At 43.0% G+C, this 26,596-nt stretch overlaps 2 protein-coding genes across 7 annotated transcripts in view; both read right to left on the bottom strand.

The window, feature by feature from the left end:
• Positions 1-13,528, bottom strand: part of GPAT4 (glycerol-3-phosphate acyltransferase 4) — a 28,604-nt gene extending 15,076 nt beyond the window's left edge. The window contains exons 1-5 of one of the 6 annotated variants that reach the window (XM_088152095.1): positions 13,373-13,524; positions 11,523-11,668; positions 5,060-5,095; positions 4,497-4,597; positions 2,417-3,193 (exon numbers count right to left, since the gene is read on the bottom strand). In XM_088152095.1, the coding sequence (XP_088008221.1) occupies positions 2,417-2,581 (165 nt within the window). In that variant the 5' untranslated portion in view covers positions 2,582-3,193; positions 4,497-4,597; positions 5,060-5,095; positions 11,523-11,668; positions 13,373-13,524. The other 5 variants (XM_025169705.2, XM_025169707.2, XM_007433043.4 and 2 more) reach the window with 5 other exon arrangements.
• A 10,813-nt stretch (positions 13,529-24,341) lies between these two features.
• FER1L5 (fer-1 like family member 5) overlaps positions 24,342-26,596 on the bottom strand; it is an 84,888-nt gene continuing 82,633 nt past the window's right edge. The window contains exons 44-46 of the mRNA XM_088151904.1: positions 26,467-26,576; positions 25,731-25,878; positions 24,342-25,547 (exon numbers count right to left, since the gene is read on the bottom strand). Coding sequence (XP_088008030.1) covers positions 24,813-25,547; positions 25,731-25,878; positions 26,467-26,576 — 993 coding nt within the window. The 3' untranslated portion in view covers positions 24,342-24,812. The remainder of the gene's footprint in view (positions 25,548-25,730; positions 25,879-26,466; positions 26,577-26,596) is intronic.

Here is a 26,596-nt window from a genome sequence, read left to right on the forward strand (position 1 = left end):
ACACAACATCCACACAGCCTCCTGAAAGCAATTCCTGGAAGCTAACCCGTTGTTGCATTATACAAAGGTCAGGCTCACCCCTAGGGGTGCCCCCCCATGCCACTTGGCTACTTTCCATCTGACCAACTCAATGTAACACAGGTGTAAGCAACAACCTGAGAAGCATGGCTGTGTCTACGCTGTGATACCCACAGCAAGAGATGCTGCCTTGAGGTCCTGGAGGAAACATGAGATACATACCTAACAAACAAGGGCAGAATCCAATTTTTTGACAAACTCTCCTTTCAAGTTGGAAAGAAGGCAAAACAAGTTGGGATAGGGAAAAAAATGCAAGCAATGCTAGAGAAATGGCCATGTAAGATCTTCAGCGTGGCCCTGGCCTTCAGTCCTCAGTGTAGCTTTTTGACCTATGTACTGTGAAATACATTATGCAAAATAACATGATTGAGTTATACCAGCTACGCGAAAGGACACGTGCTGCAGGAAGATAAGAAATAAGACCTGGTCAAGCTGGACAATTTAAATAACTGTCACCCAAGTTAGAATTTTAAAGGGGCATCATTTTTTTGTGTATTTGTTGGCTTTTCCTAGCATGGAATATGGTCAGATCTGATCATCAGAGCCATGTCAGAAGCCCCTCATTCAAAGGACTACCTGCATACATTCATTTGCCTCGCAACAGGGGGAAAGGTATTTGCAAGAGTTCTGACTCTTTCCCCAAAACATTTCCCACTGAATATAAAGTTCTGTGGAAATTACTGGACTGAAACCACCTCTCACTCAGAGAACCCTGAGGCTGAAGAGCCTCAGGTTGGAAAATTCCACTGGCTACCAGGATGGAAGTACAGATCGGCCTCCTGCCAACTATCTCATCTTTCAGCTTCCTGCTGGCTCTTCACCCATGTATTAGCAAATGTCCTGGGAAATCTTCCTGAAGGCTCCAGAGGACACTTAAGTGTTATGGGATAGAAGAGACTTCTATGGATTGAAACGGTTAAATAATAGAAAGAAGGACAGGCGAAAACTAAAGCTCCCGTGATGGAGGGGTATGAACAGCAAGTCTCTGAAAGAGCAGTAGTGGGATATTTTCTTTTTTATTTGTTGATAAATGACAGTGTTAGAGGTGAGGAGTAAGGTTGCTAACATTCTAGCAGCACCAAATTATTTCGAGTGATTCAAAGAAAAAGGACAAGTTCCTAAAGGATCTCTCTATGTGAAAGGAATGGGCATTAAAATGGCAAATTGGGTTCAATATGAACAAGCATAAATAGAATTTGTACTTGCTCAAACAATCATAGCATACTGATAGGATCTGAACGGGGGCATGACAGACCAGGAAAGGGATCTTGTAGTAGTTGTGTGTGAAAACGCTGATCCAGAAGAGCTGTCAATATTCTAACGTTCCTTTAAATGATGCTTAAGATACTGTTGTCACCAACTCCCATTCAAAGGAAATTAAATGCACTTTGCTATCCAGGTTTTAATACTAGCATCTTAATTCTCCTTTGTCTCCTGTTTCTATTATTCCATAGTTTATTACTGTTAGCCCATAAACAGGACCTGCATTTGACATGATTATACAGTACAATACGTTGATCTGAAATGACTCCAAAAATAATAAACACTGGGAAAATGGAAGAAATGAATGTTCTTATTCTAAGTGAGGCTCACAATGGTCATGGGTATTCTGATTCTGGGTGAAACGAGGGTTTTGGAGGAATAAGAATGGAAAGAGGATATATAATTTCCCAGTGACTGGCTTCCTAAGCATGGTTATTTGTGTGACTGCCTCAGTCAAGGCTCTGCTAGAATTAATGAACAGTGGTAACAGATGCACAGAGTCCCATGATGCGCATTGAGTTCTCAGATGAGGCAGCCCTCAAGAAAGTGAAAAATGAAAAAAAGGCGGAGGCCCTTCCGTGCAACTGCCTCAAGGTCACCCTCAACATGATGTATAGCTTGCTCCTATGTCACCCTCTCTGGGCATCTCCTCCATCCTTGAAAACTGATGGGGGTAGGATGTCAAGAGGCCAGCATTAGGAAGGCCGACCCTCTTCCTTTTCGGTCTGCATAAGAGCCAGTATTTGAGCTGTAGGAGAAGAGCTGCTGCTGGACTACAATCCGAACTGAAAGTAACCCTTATGCAGGGGAAATTTAATGGTTAAGCAATGCCCTACACCTGCTGTCAGGGACATCTCCATTTGTCCTTACGTCACACGTTCCAGGGATAGACTATGACACTGACAACCAATGCTAGAGCTGAACTTGTCCAAAACTCCCCATTTCCTGATCTAGCGTACAAGGCCTGTGTTGAAAGAGCTCTGATTCATCATTCTGTGCCGGCTGCTGGCACAACCCAGTCTCGGCTTGCACTATTCCTCCCCATCCCGCAGGAATGCTGAGCGGGCTGACTCACCTGGAAAATCTGTAGCAAACTTTTCATGTAGAGACGGCGGATGCCAAAGGAAACTCCAAAGATGGCTGGCACAATGATGAAAACCAAAAGCAAAGTGAAGAGGACCGTCAGGGAAATCCCCAGCAGGTTAACCACCAAACTGTCAAAGGGCAGCAGTAGAAACATGATGAAGGTGAGAGGGCGGGCCAGGCCAGTGCCCGGTGAGTTCCCGAGACAGGCAGAAGGAAGCTGCCCAGAGCAGTCAGTCAGTTCCTCTGTCAATCAACAGCAACTTCGAGTGGGCAGCAGGTCTCTGGCCTATCACAGTGGCCATTTCAGAATTCACACCCTTCCTCCAGTGGGCTTGGAGTCGCCGAGAACCCCCATGATCTACTCTGGAAAGAGGCCACAGCACAAATAGAAACTGGGAAGGCTGACTAGGGGTGAGTTGGTTACACAATGGGTCACTGCACAAGCCACCGGAAGAGCAGGGAGAACTGTGCCAGGAAACAGCTCTCCCAACGCTGGACAGATAAGGCTTGTTTGAGTTTTCAAGAGTACAAAACGTCTCTTTGCAAGATTGAGATGTGCTCCTTCTCTTGATCTGCATTGGAGGAAAAGCTGGCACCTTGCAAAACTAGAGCTGTTGCCCCTGGGTCACAAGAGCCCGCTCTGGTTCTTTCATGAAACTTGTAGCCAATATCATTCCAAGCCTCTGGATCCCATCTGCCACGAGAGGGATGTTCCCTTGTCCATGGAAGATGTTCTTGAAAGTGCAGCATTCACAGGTCCCAAACACTACATGAGGAAAGAGAGAAAAAAAACCCCAGTGAAATGTCAACACTGAAGAATTACTTTGAGACCAGAGAAATGTAGCCACTCCTCCTACAAGAAGAGAGGATGGAGACAGTTTCTCACTAAAAAGGCCGCAAGGGGCAAGCAGGTCACAGGTTTAGTAAGGTCTGCTTATAACTGAAGAACCCCTTAGGTCAAAGACCCACAAATATTGTTCCTAGCTTGTCTACTCATTGGTATTTATGTTAATCATCTATGGTCTTAAAAGGAAATAGAACAATTATAATTTGGGGAAGCTTCCTATCTATTTGATGGAAGGAAACTGTGACCTGCCAGAGTGACCAAACAAGTGACTAATTATAAGCCTGGCTTGCTGTCTCGGTAATAATGGATCAGTACGGAAAGTGTTGTACACATAGAATCATCTTCAACCTGGTGCCCTCCTAATGTTTGGGGACTGCAACTCCCACCAGCTGGGACACTCTGGGAGCTAGCGCATCTAGAGAGCAGCAACTTCAGAAGAGGGATATAGATTACTTCCCACTTCTATACTTTTTCAAGACAACATTTCTACAAATTACATTGCTTCCTAGAATCCAATTATTAACAGAGGCAATATCTATTTTTAAGATACTGTAAAATCATTCAAAAAAGTCACAAGGCAAACTGAATGGACATGAGTGAAGCACCCCTCCTCCAAGCATTAAAACAGCTGCCTTTTCCAGAAGAATCCGATGCATTAAGGTCTTTTCCTGGTGGTCTCAGAAGACGATTATTGATCAGATTACGTGAGGGAACAATTCTGAGAAAGTGGTAAGTTAAGGTACCTATGTTCTAAGCCACTAGAATGCATTGAAAACACGAGCACTACCTGCCACTGAAATCATGGACACCACAAATCAGACATTCTCAAAGCTGCAATTCACTTTTTTTCCCCCAAAGATTATCCCGAGGCAGTAGACTAATAAACAGGAAAGGTGTACATGGAGGAGCTGAATTAAACCCCAAAAGTGCACATAATCCACACATGCTGAATCTGGTCCCAAATGAAGAGATCAGGAAATTTCCCTTAAAACATTTCGAGACATTACTGAATTTAATGTAAAAGTATGGCCTAATCCATGAAGCACTGCACTCCAAAAAATAATTTTAACCCAGTTTACAGCCAACTCTGCATTTTACTCACAGTAAACATTAGGTGAACAGCAGTAATGCGGGAATGGAATAAAGAACTGGAACTACCATCCAAGGCATTTTCCCTTACAGTTAAGAGGCAGAAGTAACAAGTCTCTGGAGAGATACTCACCTCCAGACAGCCGTCAGTGAGATCTTAACTGCAATAGCTGACAGCCTTGCATCACAGCTGGAATGGAACAGCGATCAGGTGTTTGCAACCACGTGTAATCCCTACAAAATGTTCCAAGAGATTCCAGAGTTCAGGCTTGGGATGATGAGTGGGTTTTCTCCACATACAAATACATCAGAATCATGAGAACAACTGCCTGACAGCCCCAGACTAACGCAAGAATTGGCATTAAGGACAACATGCCTGTTTCCCCAAATGGACTAACAGATCAGAAATGGGCACCTGATACAAGCAAGAAGAGACATCTAGATTAATGTTAATCATAAGACAGCTGATTATTACAGTCCCAAGGACAGAAGAACAGGGAGTCCCCAGTTTAAGAATGCCCGGTTTATGGACGACCCATAGTTAAGAACAGAGCCTATTGTAGCAAAATGTGAGTTAAAAACAAAATGATTTGAGTTAAATAGACAATGGTTCAAGTTAATTACACAATACAACTTAGACAGTATTATACAATAAGACTGTTCTGGCTTGCATACAAATTTGACTTAAGGACAGACCTTGGGAATGGAACTCATTCTTAAACCGGGGGCTACCTGTAAAAGATAATTTTAAAAAAATCCTTTAATTGGTCTGATTATATAGCTAGTATAGTAGGCTTTCACATCACACAGCACTATTTAGCCAGCAGAGATCAGCCAAATTCTGTACAATTCAAAAATGCTGCCCATTCATAAGCAAATAAGGCATTTGGAATATGATGTAGATTTGATGGGGGGGGAGGGGAAGGGAGGAAATAATGAATTATTTTAAACTTATTCATTTTGGGCTGATTTGCAATGGTAGATGTCAATAACAGTGTTTGATACTAATTGCTTTAGGCCATCACAAAGACCATTCTTATTGTGGTAGGTTATTCAAGATACCTTCTTTCAGGGATGCGTTGATCAGAGCTCATTAAATTTTGGGGGGGGGGGAATAACTGTAATGATCACAGTTGCATTGCAGACTGATGAAGATATTGCTTAAAACAGCCTTCCCCAATCTGATGCTCTGTAGACATATTTGGATACAACTCCCAACATCTGCAGCCAATTTCTAGAAATTGTAGTTCAGATGGTCTGGAGGACACTTGACTGGTGACGGTTGATGTAAAGAGCTTTTCACAACATACCCGTCATGGAAAGTCAGACTTCTAAATGACAACTTTATTAGTTGGCAGTGAAATCACTGACTGCTCTTATTACACAGATTCAACTTAAGTGAGGGAGATCATATTCTACCAGTCTTAATACATTTGCTGGAAAAGGCAGATAAAAAGGAAATAAATTCAACAATTAACCTGTGGACTGAACTGCTTGAAGATGTGATGATAGTCACTGTTTTTAAAATAGGATTTGACAAATTCATGTAGGAGAGGTTGATTAATGTCCGTGGGCCATGATTGTGAAATTAAACATGCAGGCAGAGAGTGAAAAGCTCTCTGATCTGATATTGTATGGCATTTCTTAGTTCTATTTTCTATTAATTCTTAGTTGCAATTTTTCCCTCAACACTGCTGATTGTTCTTGAAGCCAAGCAAGTTTCTTCATTATTTGTAGCAGCAGCAACGGAAGCTGAAACCTCCCTCGTCTCAAGATTTCGACCTAACTGGACAGAACTCAATAAGACAACAGAAGCATCACCTTTCTCTTGCTCAACAGCCAGAATTGAATAGCCTTGCTAACTTTGGCTTCCATAAGTCTTTCTAATCCACTTCAAAAGATGCCCAAGATAACAGCCCTCTATCATTATATAGTTATAATGATATGAAGAAGTCTTGTTATGTGTTCTGAATCTACTCACATTTAGTTTCACTGGTTGACTTTTGGATTTTATATCCTGAAGGAAGCCAACTTCTTTCTCTCCCCTGCCTAAAAAGGTCTGTACGTTTTCATCTTTCCTCCCAAGAATTACTCTGCCTCCTTGATCTTTTTGGGGCACCTTTCCTAGCCCCCATCAGAAAGGCTTTAAGTTTGATTCCTCCATGGAGCAGGGGGTTGGACTCAGTCTATTTATTTTGTTTTATTTTATAAGATTTGTATAGCCACCCATCTTAAAATAAATCTGGGCAGCTCACAACAGTAAAACTATAGTAACCATAAAAACCATATAACAAAAACTAAAAACCTGGGAGGGAGGTCTAATTGGCCCCTTCTAACCCTGTGATTCTATAATCCTTGAGTAGTGCCTGTAACTATACACAGTATTCCTATGTATTGATGTACCTTAGAGAAGTATACATACATATAAAATATTTTTCTTTCATTCTTTTACTAAGGACCTAAAGCAAGGATTTTGCCTTTTTGCAGAACTCTTTGGGCCTATATATCACAATAAGCATGATGTGCTTTGGCTTATTATGCTGTATAGACTCTGTACATTGTGGTACACAAACTGTAATTTATAGCCTTAGCATGGTATGTGAGTCCAGTTAATTATGATTTCTAAAATAACCAATGGTGATTAAACCAGCCATGGTTCAGCATGTGTGAGCCACAGGCGCTATCATCAACACATCAAAGTCCATTTTGGTCAGTTCCTGTAATCATTTCTATGTACACATGGTTGGGATTTTCTTCTCCTATAAGGCAATGATCTTAAAACACTTGGATCCACATTACAAATTAAAGGGAAACAGATTATTGGGGTGGGAGCCATACTGCTTTCCTGTCCTGTGAACCAAGCCATTAAGAATCAAGCTTGTTCCTATACGCGGAGATCCATTCTGGACTCTGTCTCTTTCTCGGGCTCCAGGGTAACCAATTTAGAAAACTGATTAAGAATGAATATTTATACAAACTGCAACTCTGTAACGTTTTGCTTTCTTTCCAAACTACAAGATTTGAAATAGTCCCAAACAGAGCCACCCCTCCACCCCTGGCTAATAATGGTGCCTTAAGAATCAGAATTATTTCTCTGGTCCTATCCAAAATAGTAAGATTTGAAGCCAGAATGTGCACATCTGGCAAAATTCTCCAGCTTTTGTTCCACAGCACAGATCAGTTCCTCTCTATAGCTTATCTGCTCTTGTCCTCCATCAAACTACTTTGTTTGCAACATGAAAACTTTGTGTCAGGCTCTTCTTCAGAATCACCAATCACCCATGCACTACATTTCAGACTTAGCAAAGGGATTATCCTATCTAGCCTTCTGCAATCCAGTGTTACCAGACAGATTGGGCTTCAGCATTCATAGCCTCCCTAACCAGCATGGCTTGAACTGGCCATGTTGGCTAGGATGATGAGTTGAGTTGAAGCCCAACCTATCTGGAGGGTACCAAGTTAGAGATACAGTACTGTAAATCTTTATACCTGAAAAGAATACTGCTAAAAGAATATTAAAATACTCCCTTTGAAAACCCCTGTTTCTCAGTTATACGTATTAGAGCTTGTCATATTTGAATTGCTTTGAATTTTTGAGTTGGAAGAAAATAATTTCTGTAAAATAAAAAATCTAGAATCTTTTGGGGATGGGAAGGGGAAAGATCAGACATTATTCTTTTGCCCTGAATGCTAAGTATAACTTAATACCCGTAACATTTACACCAGTGTTTTTCAAACTTGGCAACTTTAAGATGGGTGGACTTCAACTCCCAGAATTCCCTAGCCAGCATGTTCTGTGAGCTGAAGTCCACCCATCTTAAAGTTGCCAAGTTTGAAAAACACTGATTTACACTATATAGGCTACTTGTTGCTAAAACAACTACCCTAATTTTGGGACTTGTTTGCTTCCTCCTCTTCCCTGCTTTTGTAACATCTCAACTGATAGATTTAAGAGAACTTCAACACTTACACACTCCTTTGCACCATTTTGGTTAGTCCTAATAGAGAGGTTGCTTCACTGAGTTTTGGATTATTTTCCCCCTCATGGACCAACATAACTATCATTCTTTAAGATGTGCTTCTTGGCATCTAGGTTTCCTGTATGGTGAAGTTAATGGTATTAACTTTAAAAAGCCAGTGTCTAAGGAAGATGTCCAGCTTAGTTTAGTGGGCATTTACTTACATTGGTGGGTTTATGACTGCAGCCTGAAAAAACACACACACACTTTGCTTTCATAATTTTTCAGATCCAGTTTGCGGAATCTCTGTATTTCCTGCCACATTTTCCAATGGCACGTTAAATTCAAGCTGCTTCATGGATCAGAGGAAGTCCTTGTTTGGCAAACTCTCACTTCTAGGACATGTCAAGGTCCACATTTTTAAAGTCCAAAGTTTATTACTCCAGAAAAAGTAAATTCCGCTTGTTACTTCTCCATTATGTGCCTTAGACAGTATTGGAGTAGCCATCCAAATACACACACACACAGAGGACACAGTATGTTATTCTCAGATCCTCAAGAAAGACAGCTTGTAAATAGTTAGCCATTATAGGAGGCAAAACGATGAGTTCTTTTTATCTGATCCACGGGGCTCTTCTTGTTTGGTTCAAGACTTCTGTTTTGGCCCCAAATTTGTTTAGCCCAGCAGCCTGCAATCCTCCTGCCATGAGTACATCCTTTGCCTACTACAGAGCTCTTGTGCATTTGCCATGGAACCTGCGCGCCTTGTAAAGGATTCTGAGGAAAATTCATGCAGGGCATTCTTTGAGATGCACCATCAATGTACACATACTGTGAGTTAACTTGTCTTTCCACTAAAATTGTGTATCATAGCTGATTTGTAGAAGTAGACAATCTGTTGTGGAAGAAAGTGTTGTTTTCATAAATACTAAGCTTCCCATTAAACACCTCAACTTTTCTTGAAACACATTCTGAAAAACTCTGACTGTCAAAATGAACCCAGCTTCCTCAACAGGTTTATTTATTTTATTAATTTATACATCACATTTATATAGCCGCCCATCTAACACAAAGCGACTTTCAACCCAAAGCGGGTTGAAACTGGGCAAGCTGTGGCTTCCTTTATTTACTAGTTACAAATTCAGATACGGAACGAGAAAACAAGAAAACTTGCTATTAGAAAGTTTTGCTTTCTAATAGCACAAATAGCCTACACTCTGTTCCTGTTGTAAATTAAGACTGCAATCCAGAACCAATTCTGCAAATCTTAGGAACAAGCTGCTACATGCCAGTCTATAAATGTTTCCACTGCATAAATAGTCTGAGTCTGCAGTTCTGATGGGAGGCATCAACACTCCCTCAAGCAGACATTATCGTAAGCCACTAAAACTAAAATAAAAATAGCTTTTCTTTTTATAGGGAGAGAGTAGATGTAATCTGTTAAATCTGACAACCATATAGCCCTAGGTAATTTAAGAGTACTTATTTAATTAATTGAATTTAGAGGCCACCCAACTCCAGATGACTCTGGGTGGCTTACATAATGAAAGAGAGTAAAAAAGAGAGAAAATCAAGAGTACTTTATAAAAACATTATTTACAAGCAAAGGGCACTTTCAAAAGCAGGAACTATGGAGTCCTTGGTGTTCTATGAGCTTGGCTGTTTTCTTGCAAACATTTTGTTACTCGGCTAGTTAACATCTTCAGTGCTAGGATGGAGTGGGGTTTGCTCTCTGTTTATAGAAAGAAGAGTTGTTCCTTGGTAGAGGTTTGCCTGCATGCAAATTTCTCCCATCTGCGTGCTTTCTGACGCCCATATGTGGTACCAACAGAAGAGAATATGTGTAGCTCACATAAAAGCAGGAAAGCTAGTACAACCTCCCCATTCCTCTGACTCAAAAGAAACAATGGCTGGAAGAATCACTGACTTGGTTCACATACCATGCTAAGACTATAATGTGTTTCGTTTGCATATGGTTTAGCATATGGTATGAACTAGCTACTGCTGTTTGTAAACTATAATTTGTAACTTAAGATGTTGCATGAACCTAGTTAGCTGTAATTTATTTAATAAACCACAAATATGCCAACTATGGCTTAGCACCATGTGTGAACCAACCCCACTGCTTACTCGTTTCATGTATTTTTAAAATTTACTAGTGTGTGCTTCCATTCAACACATTTCTGAGAATTCTTATAATGAATTTTATAAACACAGAGATAGTTACACAGGCTGTTATCTGATTAAACAGTTATTTCTGAATGAAGCCAACACGTTTTTCATGTTTTTAGATGATACCAATGTGTTAACAGATACCATCTTATCTACTATTAGTAGTATCTGCTTGCTGTGTAGATTTTGCAAGAGCTTTTGTTAAAAATAGCTTACATTTTAAAATATGTAATCAAATACTTACTGATATTTTTAAGAGCTCAAAAGATTTTAAGAACAATCACCCAGTTGTCTAAATGGTTCAGGCAGGCCTAATTGTTGCTTTCTATATAGCTGAACCACACTGTTCAATGACAGAAAAGAACACTGAAGGCTTCAATTCAATACTGTTTCCTGAAAGTATAATCCTATTCAATTCAACAGCTTGCATAAAAATATGCATTGTGAATACAGTATTCTGTTCAAAGGTTGAGCTGCTGTTTCTGGCTTTCTTACCAGCTGGGTCGAAAAATGGGCACAGGGAACTGGGCTAAAGAATCTGGAATGTCCTCCTGGGAATACTCATATACTTACTTCAGTAAGCAGCAAAAACCTCCTAAGCTGATTAATTGTATTAATATAATGTTGAGTGTATTATTTTTAGCAAACTTGGACACAGTTTATAGTAACAATTTAAATAAAGTAACCAGAAACCATCTGAGGTAAGCTGAATAACTCCTTGTTTTCAATCACTGTAACATTTTAATCTGTCATCTGAAATTGCCATTATTAACAGTATCTCTATACAGTGTGACTTTTTTGAGTTTCTCCTACCCTAGCCTTAGAAACAGCCAAGAAAATAAACCAGTGATCATTGAACAAATCAACCCCAAGTTTTCATTCGAGGCATAAATGGCGAGGCTTGAGTTATCATACTTCAGTCACATTATGTCAGGATATCGCTCTCTGGAAAAGGCTGTAGTGCTGGAAAAGGTGGAAGGAAAGAGAAGAAGAGGACGACCAGCAGCAAGGTGGATGAACCCACTTACAGTGGCAATGGGGACGCTGTGGAAGATCTGAAGGACCAGCCTGGGGACAGATCCTCGTGGAGAAAATCTATCTATGCCGTTGCTAAAAGTTAACATCATCTTGATGGCACATAATCAATCAAATCCTTAGAAAAGTGGTGAGGGATCTTTAAAAAAAAAAAAAGTAAATTCCCCTTTGTATAAGCTTAATTGTAAATGCATAAACAAATACATGCTGCTTTATTTAAAGAGCCTCAACGTTGCACACAGCACCAGATCAACTCCATCTGTCTTCCTCTGTCACTCAAGACAGTCATAATTATGAAACTTGTATAATTCAGGCACACATAACACTGTACATCATTTACTCTGCAACATCAAATAGATAGATCCATATCAACTTATATCAATTGTCCTGCATCGGTGCTTGAGCTACAATTCCCGTCATTCCTAGCCATAATCATGTCCAATGGCCATGCTTGCTGGAGATGACACAGATGTTGTAAACTACAAATATTTAAAGAATGCCCGATAGAGAAGGCTGAACTATATCATGTATCTCACACTCCATCTACCTTATTAGCAAGGTGATTATTAACTCTGGTAATAAGATACAATTATGCTTATTAAAATTATTCCAATTAAGTTTTTATCATAGCAAAAGTATTACTAATAAAAAGCCACTGAAGCCATGTCTGCCCACCCCATAAATGGTTAATTTAGTTATTGGGGCCAATTAAAATACTTCAAAGCAGCATGCAAGGTTCCCCAGAAGTTGGTATCAGGCCAGATGTCCCCCAAATCAGAGAACTGGGCAGAAAGGAAAAAAAGGGTACAAAAGTTAGTCCAGATTTTAGAAGATGGTTTACGTTGCTTGGTTTTGGTGCCCTTTTGGTTGGTCTCCCTGAGAGCACCCCCACTTTTGAACATTAAGAATGCTCTAGAGCAGTGTTTCTCAACCTCAGCAACTTGAAGATTGTGTGGACTCCCAGAATTCCCCAGCCAGCATGCTTTAAGATGTGTGGACGTCAACTCCCAGAATTCCCCAGCCAGCTTTGCTGGCTGGGGAATTCTGGGAGTTGACGTCCACACATCTTAAAGTTGCCAAGCTTGAGAAACACTTCTCTAGAGCAGCGGTTATCCAAGCGTGGTCTGGGGGCCTCTGGGGTTCCCTGAGATCCTTTCTGGGGGTCCACAAAGTCAAATAAACAAATGTTTCAAAATGTCTCCATTTTAATTTCTAATACAGTAAACATCAGTAGACATAGCCCCCATATACCAAAGCTCTCTGGGGCCCTCAATCATTTTTAAGAACATAAAGGGGCCCTGAGACCAAAAATGTTCGAGGGCCGCTTCTCCAGAGCAGCGCCTTCCAACCTGGGTAGCTTTAAGGGGTGTGGACTTCCACTCCCAGAATCCCCCAGCCAGCCGTGCTTGAAGAGGCACGGCTGGGGAATTCTGGGAGTGGAAGTCCACACCCCTTAAAGTTGCCCGTGTTGAAAGGCACCGCTCTAGAGCCATTATTTTTATTTGTGAGATTGACTCTCCCCCATCTTCTCCAGGCGGGGCGGGGGAGGGAGCTTCTCCTCCCCCCCATTTCTCGCCCAACCCTTTGAGATACCTCCCCGGGCTGCGAGGGAGGGACTGGCCCCCACCGCTCTCTGGTGACGTCACTCCCACCACAACCCTGCGAGGTAGGCCGGGTGGGCGAGACGGGCCTAACTTCCACGCGGGAGGGGGGCTTCGACCCGGCTTTCCCCACCGGCGTCTCGTCAGGCACAGAGAAGCAACCCCCGCCCCCCAGGCCCGACCGGGGCGACTGCCCTCCGGCCGCCAAGCGCAAGAGGCGTGGCCGGGGGCGGGTCACTCACCTGCCGCCGCGCCGCTGCCCCCTCTCGCCGGGCCCCTCCCCCACCCGGCTGCGGCTGAGGAGACGAAGGCGCCGCCGCCGGAGCTGTAGCCGCGAGGGAGCCGCGCGGAACAGCGCGCATGCGCGTTTGGCCGTCGACGTCACCGCGTCGGGGATACGTAGGAGGGGCTGTCCTCAGGAGTACTGCCCATGCCCGATTGCTCCGCCCCCTTCCAACTTGGCGTCCAGCCTCCTCCCTCCTCCCTCTCCAGCTCTGTCCCTCTTTCCTGGCCGCCAATCGAAGCTCGGCTAAGAGGACGCGTACTCCACGCCTGCGCAGAGGAATTCCCCCTCCGTTCCCGCACGTGCCTTGCAGACACGTCACCTTTTCGTGTCATCTTTAAAGTGGGCGGTGGCGACCCACGCATGCGTCCTGCGGGGCAACCTGGCTGGAGGTCCCGCCCTCGAGCCCCTGGACCAATAGGAAGGCCGCAATTCTTTCCATGTGACTCTGACGGACGCTGTCGGGGTGTTGTGTTCAGTCCTTCGTGGGAAAGTGTCGAGCGCCGACGCTGAGTTGAGGTCGGTGCGGTTATTTGGGGCTTCGTGTGGTGTTTAGCACGGATTGATCATGAGCGAAACATCACTTATTCATCATTTACAGATTAGCATGATGTCACTACATAATAATAATTTTTTATCTATCTATCTATCTATCTATCTATCTATCTATCTATCTATCTATCTAATATTCTGGTATATATAAATATATTCTGGTATATATAAATAATATATAAAGTTATTTCTTTATATATTCTGGACAGTGTGTATACACACACACACATCTATACATATATACATATATACGTATACACACACACACACACACACACACACACTCTGTCCAGAAGAGTGCAGGGCTAGGAACAGCCCAGATCCTGTCATACAAATTTCCCACCAACTAGAAAAGTAGGCTCCTAGGTAGTAGGTGACTCTAAATCATTTCTATATTTTTCTTTTCGCTTCTGCCTGGAAGAACTTCGAAGAAGATTCTTTGAGGTAGTCTGAACTGATAAAAACTTTGCTGCCTCCTACTAATTCTGCACAACGGGTAGATTTGAATGACGATCATCTTGAAAAGGAAGGACAAGGTTCTGCCTAGAAGGGAGGAAGGATCAGTGTGCCCTGAAGGACAAAGTGAAAAAGGGGTTGTGCCCACCTGGGTGACCCTTACCCAGGACAGAAGGGACCACCTTTGCCTGCTCCCAGAACGTGATGGTGGGACAGCATGTTCTTTGGCACGAAAAGCCTTTCTTTCAACGGTTCTCTCTTGGCTCAAGAAAGATAGTTGTCAGTTCAGGTTGCTGCTTTTCCTGGCATGCTTCCAGTTAATCACGCCAGCAGAAAATATGAGAATTTGAGCCCTGTGACATAAGGAGGGAAAATCCAGGTTACCAGCCAGCTAAAGATGGAGGAGAGGCGGTGAAAAGGACACGGGTGACCTAGGAGAAGGATTTTCCTGGCAACGGATCAATCACTTTGTAAAGAATAGGTGGCCATTTTTACTGTGTTTAAAATACTGTTTTAGAAAACAAAATCCAGGATCCCCAGTTCTGTTTTGGGGCGTAGGCAGTTGAGATGGTGAGATTCTATTGCCCGGCAATCATTATAAAGTTTTCCCCTCAAATGAACTCAGCTTCCAGGGACTGAAGCACAGGTTCATGTTATGTTCTTGGCAGGGATACGACAGCGGTTTGCCATGAACTTCCTTGTCAATATTTTTTCATCTATCTAGACTAGCCTATAGCTCTGAAATTTCTGGTGGTCTCCCATCCAGACCTGAACTTTGCTTAGTTTTTCTGAGACCAGCCAAGGTCAGCTAGATGCTGCCGTTTGTAGTACCAGTAAATAAAAAGAGAAAAGCAAAATAGGAGCAAAATTATATCAACCCGCCACATCCGATCATCAGCCGGGTCTGTCCCTGATCTGCTGAGTTAGGAACCTTTTTCCTGGATGTGACTCCAAGATTCATTACAGCAGCTCTGTAAAATTGGCCAGATTAATTAATTAATGCTTTCTCTCTCTTAGAAGCAGGGTTGGGGTTGGCTCATGGATTTCTGAGATGGAACTCAACATTTCAGAACTCAATTTCAGAATTAAAAAAAAAAATTAAAAGATTTTTATCCCACTTTTTTTTCACATACAACTCAAGGCAGCGAATGTACCTAATACTCCTTCCTCCTCTTTTCCCCACAACAACAACCCTGTGAGGTGAGCTGGGCTGATAGAGACGGACTGGCCCAAAGTCACCCAGCCAGTTTTTCATGCCTAGCGTAGGACTCGAACTTAGCATCTCCTGCTTTTTAGCCTGGTGCCAGCAAACTGTCTCTTTTTACTTAAGTTCAATTTTTATTTTATGATTTACTTTATTTACTTTTAACTTTTTTTTAATTTTTTCTACCAGCTGTCAACAGCAATTAATAATTCTTTGAGCATCTTTGGGAAGGCTTCTGACCTTAACGATGGCCTGAGGATAATTTTGAATTAAATCTCCCTCTCGGTTTTGCTCACCAGGCAAGGCAACATCCAGGGTCATTTGGAGCCTCGGCTGAAAAGAAACAGCGCTGCTGGATTTTTATGAACTTCATTCTGTTTTTACAGACAGAGACGCACACCCAGAGACTGGACTTTAGGACCTTGGGCAGTGCTGAAAGGATGTGCAGGGGTCTTACCCAGCAAGTAAACTTTGGTGATTAAATTTGCAAGCCCATCTTGCTGAGCTGCTTGCCCATCAGTAAAATAGCATTTGGAAAATGAAATTTCAAATCGTGCGATCTCCGATTTAGTGCGAAGTGTAAATTGATACCAGGTTGTGTTTCACATGACCCAAAATTCAGTTAAGGTGAGGCTAGCTCACGCACAACTGCGGCTACAGCCCACGCAGTTGTCGGGATTTTAAACCCTGTGCATCTTTGTGGGTGCAAGATGGAGAAAAGGAAGATTCCGTCAGAGGAAAATAGCACAAGTTTTAAAAAGAAGAGGCTCGTTCTTGCCTTAGAGCAAAAATTGGATGCAATTGAACAACGCGAGATACGCTAATGATGTACTGCTGTTCTTCTGGATTGTGTAGCCTAAGGTGGTCTTGCCATTATTTTGAACAAAGCATCTAACAAATGACGCAAATCAGAAAACGCTGTGTAGAAGGTTTAATAGGGAAAAGCCATATTTGGCTTATTGTCACATATACTACGTCCAGATGCCCACCTTCCACTGAACAGCGATAGCTGATGGACAAACGCCATTTTCCTGGTCTAGACCAGCATTTCTCAACCTTGGCAGCTTGAAGATGTGTGGACTTCAACTCCCAGAATTCCCCAGCCAGCATAGCTGGCTGGGGAATTTTGGGAGTTGAAGTCCATACATTTTCAATTTGCTAAGAGGGAAAAACATGGCTATAGATCAAGCATTCAGCTGGTTAATCTGTCCCAGCCCATATTTCTGCTGTGAACAGCAGAAGGTTTAATTTTACCGTCCAAACCGATGTCAAGGACACGGGCCCTGGCAGGAATCGGGGAGGGGGAAGACAAGGAAGGAAGCAGACTTAACTGGAAGAGGTTATTCAGAGAGGTGCGGTTGAAAAAGCTTGTCAACAAGAGGGGCCAAGACCTCTGCCTGTCCAAGCGGCCTTGGACGGACTGGAATGCATCATGCAGGGCTCCAAAGCCTTTGGCCGGCTCCCAGCTTCTCGGATGCTGATCGTCCACCAAGGAAGCCATGCTCTGAATACCACAGGCATAGCTTCCAAAAAGAGTGGTGGGTCATGCATTTGCGTCTCTCACCCACGTCATGGCAAGCACAGGACAGAGGCCGGGAAGGTCACGGGCACGTGCTGAATGCCAGCCTGCAGGATTGTCCTGGAAGACAGTGGTAAGAAGAGGTTGAGAGATGGCTGTAATGACCCCCCCCCCTTTCCCTTTGGACTCCTGCTTTCTGACACGTGTCTTCTAAAACTCGAAGGGTAGCCCGTGACTCTCTACTGATCAGCCTCACGTCCCATGGCAAGCCACTATGAACCAAGGTGTCAGAAACCTGGTGCAGAAGCTGTGCGGCACGTCTACTTGGGTGCGTAAAAATAAGGGTGGGATGCAGAGGTTTGAAACTAAAGAGGACCTGGAATATTTAAAGAGGAACTAGAGAACTCTGGCTAGACCACAAGGGCTGGTTCACACAGCACACTGAACACTCAATCTGCATTTAAAAAAAAAAACAGTTACATCCACCTAATATCTCTGCACAATACCTGATGGAGTCACCAGGGGCAGAATTTATATTGCCCCATTTTCCATATTGAGACTGCAGTACCTCATTGAGACACCAGGGGCCATATTTCCTATAGATTCCATTATATTACCATATTTTCCATAAAAGGACTGCAATATCTCATTGAGACACCAGGGGAACTATTTCCTATAGATTCCTATAGTTTGCAGTCTCATAGAATCTATAGGAAATACTTCCCCTTGATAGCTCAAAGAGGTAATGCAGGCTCAGTGGGTGAAATAGAGTGAAGTGATATAAAGTACAGGTAGTCCTTGGTTAATGGCCACTTGTTCACGACCATTCGAAGTTATGATGACTGGTCCTCAAAGTTCTGTCTGTTGCAATGCCCCTTAGTCATGTGATTGCGATCCAGGTGCTCGGCAATTGGCTTGTAATTACGACATTATGTAATTAGAGGCTAGTAATTAGACATATGATCGCCATTTGTGACCTTCCCTGCCGGCTTCCCACAAGCAAAGTCAATGGGGAAGCCAGCAGGAAAGATCACAAGTCACTCTGGTAAGTTTCCTGTGCCCAGGAGCAGCCACTCCAAGCCTGCTGGCTTGCTTGCGAGCTGCCTGGGTTTGGTTGTTGGAATCTGGCAGGAAGTTGCAAGGAGGTGCTCACTTAACGACCCACGATCCTTGCTTAATGATGGGAATGCCCAGATTGCTGTTGCTAAGTGATGCGGTCATGTGATGTCATGTTTTATGGCCACATTGCTTGGTGATGGAAATTCCGGTCACAATTATGTCTTTAACCGAGGACTATCTATATTTCCCATGATATCATTATGTTGCCCTATTTCAACCATATAGACTGCAAGACATCATTGAGCCACCAGGGGGCAGACTTTTCTATAGATTCCATTATATTGTCTTCTTGTGTCCATGGGGCCTGTAATACCTCTATTACCTCAGTGGGAAACAGGTCAGTGTAATGGAATCTATTGGAAATACTGCCCCCTATTGGTTCAATTATATTGCCTTATTTTCCCCATTGAGTCTGCAATAGCTCATTGAGCCTGCAGAAGCCAATATTTCCTGTACTGTTTATACTATTGCCTTATTTCAACCATATAACCTGCAATACATCACTGAGACATTGGGGGCAGTATTTCCTACATTTTCTCTTGTCTTGCCCTGTCTAACCCATTGAGCCTTCAATACCTCATTGAGCCAAAAGGGGGCGGTATTTCCTTTTTTTTGTGCCTTCGAATCACTGTTGACTCCTGGCGACTTCCTGGACTAGTCTCTGCAGTTTTCTTGACAAGTTTCTGAACGGGTTTGCCATTGTCTTCTTCCTAGGGCTGAGAAAGAGGGACTGGCCTAAGGCCACCCAGTTGGCTTTGTGCCCAAGGTGGGAGTAGAACACACAGACTCCCAGTTTCTAGCCTTGAAATAGAGCAATATACAGTAGAGTCTCGTTTAACCGACCTTCGCTTATCTGACATTCCGTCTTATCCGACGCCCCTAAAAAAAAACACAACACGCATAAATCGGCGACGAGAAAAGTGCGCTGCTTGTTTGCGAGCGTAAGTGTGCTCTTTCTTGTTGCTCCTGACGGTGCGGCGCCGCAACGCAAAAATCGATTGCAACAGGCGCAGCAGGCACGCGCGTCTAGCCTATGACTCATGTGTCGGTCATGTCTCGCCTTTCCTAATGGTCGCTCAGTGCACCGTCTCCCGCTTTCTGGCCTGGTGCCTTAATGACTAGACTAAACTGGCTCTTAGATTAGTTCCTTGATTAGGGATTGTTTACTGCTTTGTTATTGTATGCGGATCGTTTTTTCTTTTTCTTTTAACCGCACTCAATCGTTACTGTGTGTTATCCGACATTTTTGCTTATCCGACGTTCTGCCGGCCCGTTTATGTCGGATAAGTGAGACTCTACTGTAATGGAATCTATGGGGAATACTGCCCCTGGTGGCTCAAAGATATATTGCAGGCTCTATTGGGAAAATAGGGCAATATTATAGAATCTATAGGAAATACTGCCCCCTTTTGGCTCAATGAGTTATACCAATAGAAGAGAATCTCTGTAGCTCAGGGTTGAACTGTGGAGTCCTTGGGGTTCTCTGAGCTTGGTGGTTTTCTTGCAAACGTTTCGTTACCTGGCTAAGGAACATCATCAGGACTTGAAGGGAGTGGGGTTTGCTCTCTGTTTATATACAGTAGCTCCCCCTGCCAGTGTTGGTGGGGGAGCTATTGTTCCTTGGTTGTTAGTAGTGTAGTACTAGTAGTACTAGTAGTGCTTTTTTCTTTTTTATCTGGCCTTTATAACTCAAGGTGGTGAACATACTTCTCCTTCCTCCTCCTCTTTTCCCCACAACAACAACCCTGTGAGGTGATCTGGGCTGAGAGAGAGGGACTGCCCCAAAGTCACCTGCCCGGTTTTTCATGCCTAAAGCAGGACTCGAACTCACCGTCTCCTGCTTTCTGGCCTGGTGCCTTAATGACTAGACTAAACTGGCTCTTAGATTCGTTCCTTGATTAGGGATTGTTTACTGCTTGATTGTTTGTCTGATGTTAATCCTGGTTTTAATCTCTGCTCATCTGGGTGTTGATTGCTGGCGAGGAGATTCCAGATTAGCAGATGAGCAGAGATTAGCACCAGGATTGACATCAGAAAAACAATCAAGCAGTTAAACCAGTGTTGCCCAAACTTGGCCACTTTAAGATGAGTGGACTTCAACTCCCAGAATTCATAGCTGGCTGGGGAATTCTGGGAGTTGAAGTCCACTCATCTTAAAAGTGGCCAAGTTTGGACAACACTGAGTTAAACCATACCCTTATCAAGGAACTACCGTGCAGTTCCTTGTTCAAACTTGTATAAAAGACGTTTTGTTGATGAGTCTTTAAAGAATCAGAATCTACCCCCTTTGGGCTCAGTGAGGTATTGAAGGCTCAGTAGGTTCAATAGGGCAATATAAGAGAATATATAGGAAATATATGGGAAATATGGCCCCTGTTGGCCCAGTGAGGCACTGCAGGCTCTATGGGGAAAACAGAGCAATATACAATCTATGGGAAATGCAGCTTCCTGTGGGTTCAAGGAAGTATTGTAGGCTCTTTGTGGAAAATAGGGCACTGCAATGGAACCTATGGGAAATACTGCCCCCTGGTGGCTCAATCAGGTATTGGAGGCTCAATGAGGCCATTAGGGCAATATAACGGAATGTATAGGAAATCCTGCCCTGGGTTGCTCAATGAGATATAGCCCTGTCAGTATATAAAGAGGGCAATATAATGGAATGTTAATGAAATACTGTCATCTGGTGGCTCAATAAAATATTGCAGACTCAATGGGTGAAATAGGACACTCCAATGGAATCTATAGTAAATACTACCTGTTGGTGACTCAGTGAGAAATGGCAGTCCCAATATGTAAAAAGCACAATATAATGGAGTCTATAGGAAGTACTGCCCTCTGGTGGCTCAATGAGGTATTGCACTCTCAATATGGAAGAAAAGGCAAAGATACTGCCCCCTGGGGCCTCAATGAGGTATTGCAGGCTCAGTTGTTGAAATAGGCAGTACAGTGGTACCTCTAGTTACGAACTTAATCCGTTCCGTGACTCTGGTTGCAACTCGAGTTGGTCTCAAGTCGAGGTAAAGTTTCCCATAAGGTTCAATGTAAATACGGTTAATCCGTTCCGCCCTCCGAATTTGGTCGCACCATGAGGCAAATTTCCCCATGAGGTTCAATGTAAATACGGCTAATCCGCCCTCCGAATTTCGTCGCACCCTGAGGTAAATTCCCTCCATAAGGTTCAATGTAAATATGGCTAAACAGTTCTGAAACATATGCATTTTATTTTTAAACCTCAAAAACCTTCCAAACGCCACAAAAACCTTCCAAACGCCACAAAACACACCACAAGCCTCACCGAACGTCTCCTTGGTACCGCGATCTTGCCCACAGGAAGCCGCGACCGCGTGGCAGCAGGGAAAATGGCCGCGGATCCGGTTCGTAAGTAGAGGCGGAGTTCGCATGTCGAGGTAAATTTTTGGGGCCGGAGCTGGTCGTATCTTGAAAAATTCGTAAGGAGAGGCGTTTGTAACTAGAGGTACCACTGTATAATGGAATCACTAGGAGTTTTCCATATTCTGGGAGTTGAAGTCCACACATCTTAAAGTGGTCGAGGTTGGGAAATGCTTAGCCAATAAAACCAGCCTGTCCTCTCATTGGCTCAAGCCCAAGAACAGTATACGTGTGTTTTGTTGTGTGGCCCAACTTCAGTTGCTTGTGCAAATATACATAATGTTTTGCAAAATATCTAGAGGATATTGGAGCACATCACCCTGTTCTGAAGTGTATAGAAGTAAACTTCTGTAAACCTCACACACACCTTCCCACATCAGAGACCTAAAGCATGGTTTACTGAATTTTATGGATTTGCAGGACAAATTGAGTTGTAAAAATAAGCCGATAGACCAGTGTGCACAATACATTAGGCACAGTTGTGGTTATCTAATTTGTAGCTCAGGGTGTTGCACAAACTCAGATGGAGTGTGCCTGCAATGTATGGAACATCGACTAGCAACTATTAAAAAAAAAGACTGGATATCAAATGTAAGGAAGGAAACTGGGCCAGCACTATAGGACAACAGCAAAAGAGGCTCAGAAATACTAAAAATAGTGCAGAAATCAACCTTGGTTGGATAAATCATTTTTCTTTTGGTTCACAATGAAGTTTTTTTTAAATGCCACCCAAGCTGGAATAGAGCACCACTCAGAGAAATCAATAGAGAAATCCAATAATTTTACAGAACAGTTCAAAGTAGTCTCCTAATGGCGAGAGAAAAGGAAAAAATGGAAGGGGGGTGTGGGGGAACAGGATGATGTTGAATCCTGGATATTTGCACAGAATTTCTCTCCATTGCAATGTTTGTTGCAAGCTGTACACACCATGAGCTTAAATTGGGAGCCCAAGACTCACTGCTGAACATCTCAAAAGGGGATGGTTTTGCATCCAACAAGTAAAATGTGGGGCAGGCACTTTTTTGTCATATGAAAGACCAGGCTGTCAAGACAGAGCACACCCAAACCCTGTCTGGGGCTGGCTCTAAATTAGTGGGAGTTCACTGACATTTTGGTCTGGATTCCAGAGAGAAAGTGTTGCCTGTACACCAGAAATATGTGGCTAACAGAAGGAAGACTTTGTTTATTAGTACTCCCAGGTCATGAGATACCATGGAAGATGAATTCAACCTAACCATCATAGACTTGAAGGAAATATTATCTTCTGCCTGGATTAGTAGATATGAATCTGGAACATAAACACCTGCAAGATACCACAGCCTTTTGGGCTGGTCTGAACCAGACTTTCCTAACCCGATGTCCTCCAAGATTAGCTGGCCTTTTATAACCCCTACAGCTGGAAGGCTTCAGGTTATGGAAGGCTGGTTTTAAGACGTGGAGATGCTGAAGAAATAAAATATTTCAGAAGAATGATCTTTCCAAGGCAGAGGGGTTAAAAAAAAGGAAATAATTTGTGTCCTAATGGAATATTAAAACAAAATTAGATGTGACGCTCTTTGTGACCTGAGTTCATGCACTAATGAAGCCATGGCCTAGTGAATAAACCATAATGGATGGAGTCATACAAAACTTAGCCACAACTAAGCAAATCACTGAGCCAGAGACTTTCCAAATTCAGTCGGAAGTTGGTTGTAAAATTATTGGGTGAAATCAGCCTAATTTAGCTAAACCTAAGGGTTACTGATTCCTACTTTATCACAACATAAGCCTTACTGATTTTAGCAGGAATAAGAGTGAACTACAGGAGTGTCCACAGGGAGGGTCAAAAAAGTCAGAAGGCAACCTGCCCCTTTTTTACACATTCCATGGTCACCCCTCATCAGCTAATTTGGACGAGGTTAGTTAGCTCAGATTGCTCAAGTTGAAACTGACAGGACACAGTGTAGTGCAAGAATGAGATGAGTTGAAGTTCAGAAAGGGGAAAGATGGACAAAGAGAATCCAACACGGAGTCCATAGCACTGAGCCTGAAAACCTCTAATACAGGGCCAGATGCTAGTTGGTTTGAGAGGCTAGCCTCACTAGGCCTTCCTACCATTCTTAAGCCTGCAGCCTCACACAGAGCGTTCTGTTTGGAAAATCTAGTTGAGTTAGTCTGATCTCAGTTTGGAGGTACAGAACAGCGATGGGCAACCTGCAGACTTGAAGCAACTTGGGGTCTCAAGGCAATTTTTTTTTCCTTTTTCATTTTGCGCGGACTCAGGACTATCCCACCAACTCTGAAAATGTCAGAATTTGCAGAAATGGCAGAAGTGACCTGTCTGGTCAGAGAAAACAACAACAAAAACTTTTCTGAAAGACTGGAAACCTTATATGTATTTTTTGCTGAAAGAAGAATGAAATGATGCGATGGTTTATAGGTTTGGAGATTAAGAAAGATGTAGATTAAATGAGGGGCTGAAGGGACCTGAATAATATCTAAGAGGGAGGAGAGACTACAATATTGTAACTATCTGTTGAAAAGAAGGTCAGAAGTCATTATATTTCTTAACTTTAGTCCCTCCCTCCCCTCCCCTTCAATTTGTCTTTTACTCTATGAAAAAATCTCAATATAATTTTTTTAAAAAGGACTACTCCCACCAAAAGCAACCAAACATGACAATCAACGGCATGATATTTATTTGTACAGTACGACTTACCTCAAGTTATTGCTTAAAACATGCATAAGATTGCCCTGCAAATATTTATGGCTCTAGTTCTATAACCAACAAGGTTTTGACTCCTCTTGGCCTACATCTTATTTTAATGAGGGGCTCTCTTTGCCTCTTGGAGATACTAGGAGAACATTCAGGAAGCTCCCTTTTTCTGAAGTCCTACCCCATCGCATCACACATTTCTTTCCCCCCTCTTCCCCTGCAACTATTTCAGGTAACAGAGATACTGTGGGGTTGGCTTTGAAATTGAGGAACACCATCATGGAAGTGAAAAAGTTGGAAGGATTGTACAGAATTCATAGAAGACTGAATGTTTCTACTCCTGTAGATCCTTTGAGGGCAACATGGAGGACGTAGGAAGAACCTTCCTTTGGTGCAAGAATTTCAAATTGGCTGTGAAGAACTGGGCAGGAATTTTGTTTGTTTAGCAAAAAATTATAACTTAACTATATAGACAGTGGTCTTTTCTTAGGAGTTGGTGATGTCGTGCGAGGAACTTGTGGTGTTTTTTTGGGAGCTACTGGTATTTTTTTTTGTGTTACTAATCTTTTTTTAGGGGGAGCTGTTTTTTTGGGAAAGGTTGGCTGTGGTTTCTTGGTAGTCGGTTGTGGTGGCTTTGGGGGAGTTGGTTTTGGTGGTTTCTTAGGAGGAGGTGATGGCTTTTTTGAGGTGGGAGGTGACACTTTCTTCACAGTTGGTGGCACTTTCTTCACCGTTGTTGGTGGCCCTTTCTTCAGAGTTGGTGGCACTTTCTTCACAGTTGTTGGTGGCACTTTCTTCATAGTTGTTGGTGGCACTTTCTTCACAGTTGTTGGTTCCACTTTCTTCAGCGTTGTTGGTCTCACTTTCTTCAGCGTTGTTGCTGGGACTTTCCTTGGAATTGCTGATGACACTTTCTTGGGAGCTGTTGTTGGCACTTTTTTGGGAACTGCTGGAAGCACTTTCTTAGGAGCTGCTGGTGGCATTTTCTTGGGAGCTGTTGGTGGCCCTTTCTTGGGAGCTGCTGGTGGCACTTTTTTGGGAACTGATGGTGGCAATGGCTTCTTTGGAACTGTCTGCATTATTTTTGCGGTTGTCCATGTTATTTTGGAGGTTGTGTTAATTTCATTCTTCGAAGACTGCTTGGACCAAGATGAACTATGGACTTTCATTGGATTGACCAACTTCATGGCCAGATAACCCTGAGAAAACAAAGACAGAGGATGGTGACAATCCATGAAAGCAGAACTGTATTACCTGTTTATCCCTATTTCTCTTTGGGATGAGTAGTACCCATTTAACTGAATGAGCCCCACCCCTGTTACTCATAGTGCATGATTCCCCTTCAAGGTCACATTTTCATATTCTTTCCCCAGAAGACTTACAGGAGCGGAGTAGATGAAATCTGCAAACAGCAAGATCACCAGCATGATGCAAAGGAAAATTAGGATCTTCCATTTACTCTTCTGCCATATAATAAAATGGAGGCTCTTTAAGGGGGCTGTGAACCATAGGAAAGAGGTCTCTGGCCTCCTGGTTGGGGAAAGAAGAATGAGGAGAGAAGAGATGGTAAGATGGCGACTGTACTCATCTTAGCTCCATTCATCCTCTTCCTTCACTTGCTTATGGTCACAAATCAGCTGATGATGAACTTGAATGCTTTAAGACCTGACATCTCGGAGCAACTGCTGACCCCCATTAATTTCTGCTTCGTCCAGGACTCAATAGTTGCAGGATCCCCCCTTTTCATTTCCCACAATGCCTTGTGTTCTGGTGTCACTGGGGCATTATGAGAAACACATTGCCCACTGCATCTGCAAGACTACTTCATACATTGCCCACTGCACCTACAAGACCACTGCCAAAGATTGTGGTTTTCATGAGGATACATTTTCCAGGGTCTTTTAAAATCTAGACCTGGTCAGGGTCACCTCCTGGTCATTGGGATGAAGGTGGTTTAATTTGCATTTTCCTGCTTCAAAATCTGCCAATTCCTAGAATGATGATGCTAGGCTACAGCTCCCTTCTATACTGTCTAGAGATGATGGCCATCAGTCTGCAGGACAATCACCCTTCTACCAGGTTTTGTACCAGAGGACACCCATGTTCTTCTGATCTTACTCTGGTGGCTTCAAAAAGGGGTTTGCGTTGGGCTCTTCTCTTCCTTTCCCAGCTGGCAGTTCTTCAGCCTCCTGCTCAGTGAGCAACTCCAGAGTCATTTCAACCTTACCCTAGAGAGCCAGAGACACAG

This window comes from Python bivittatus, unplaced genomic scaffold, assembly GCF_059951505.1.
Source record: "Python bivittatus isolate LINGU-HERP-01145 unplaced genomic scaffold, Pbiv_v1 ctg000680_np1212, whole genome shotgun sequence".
NCBI classification, from domain to species: domain Eukaryota; kingdom Metazoa; phylum Chordata; class Lepidosauria; order Squamata; family Pythonidae; genus Python; species Python bivittatus.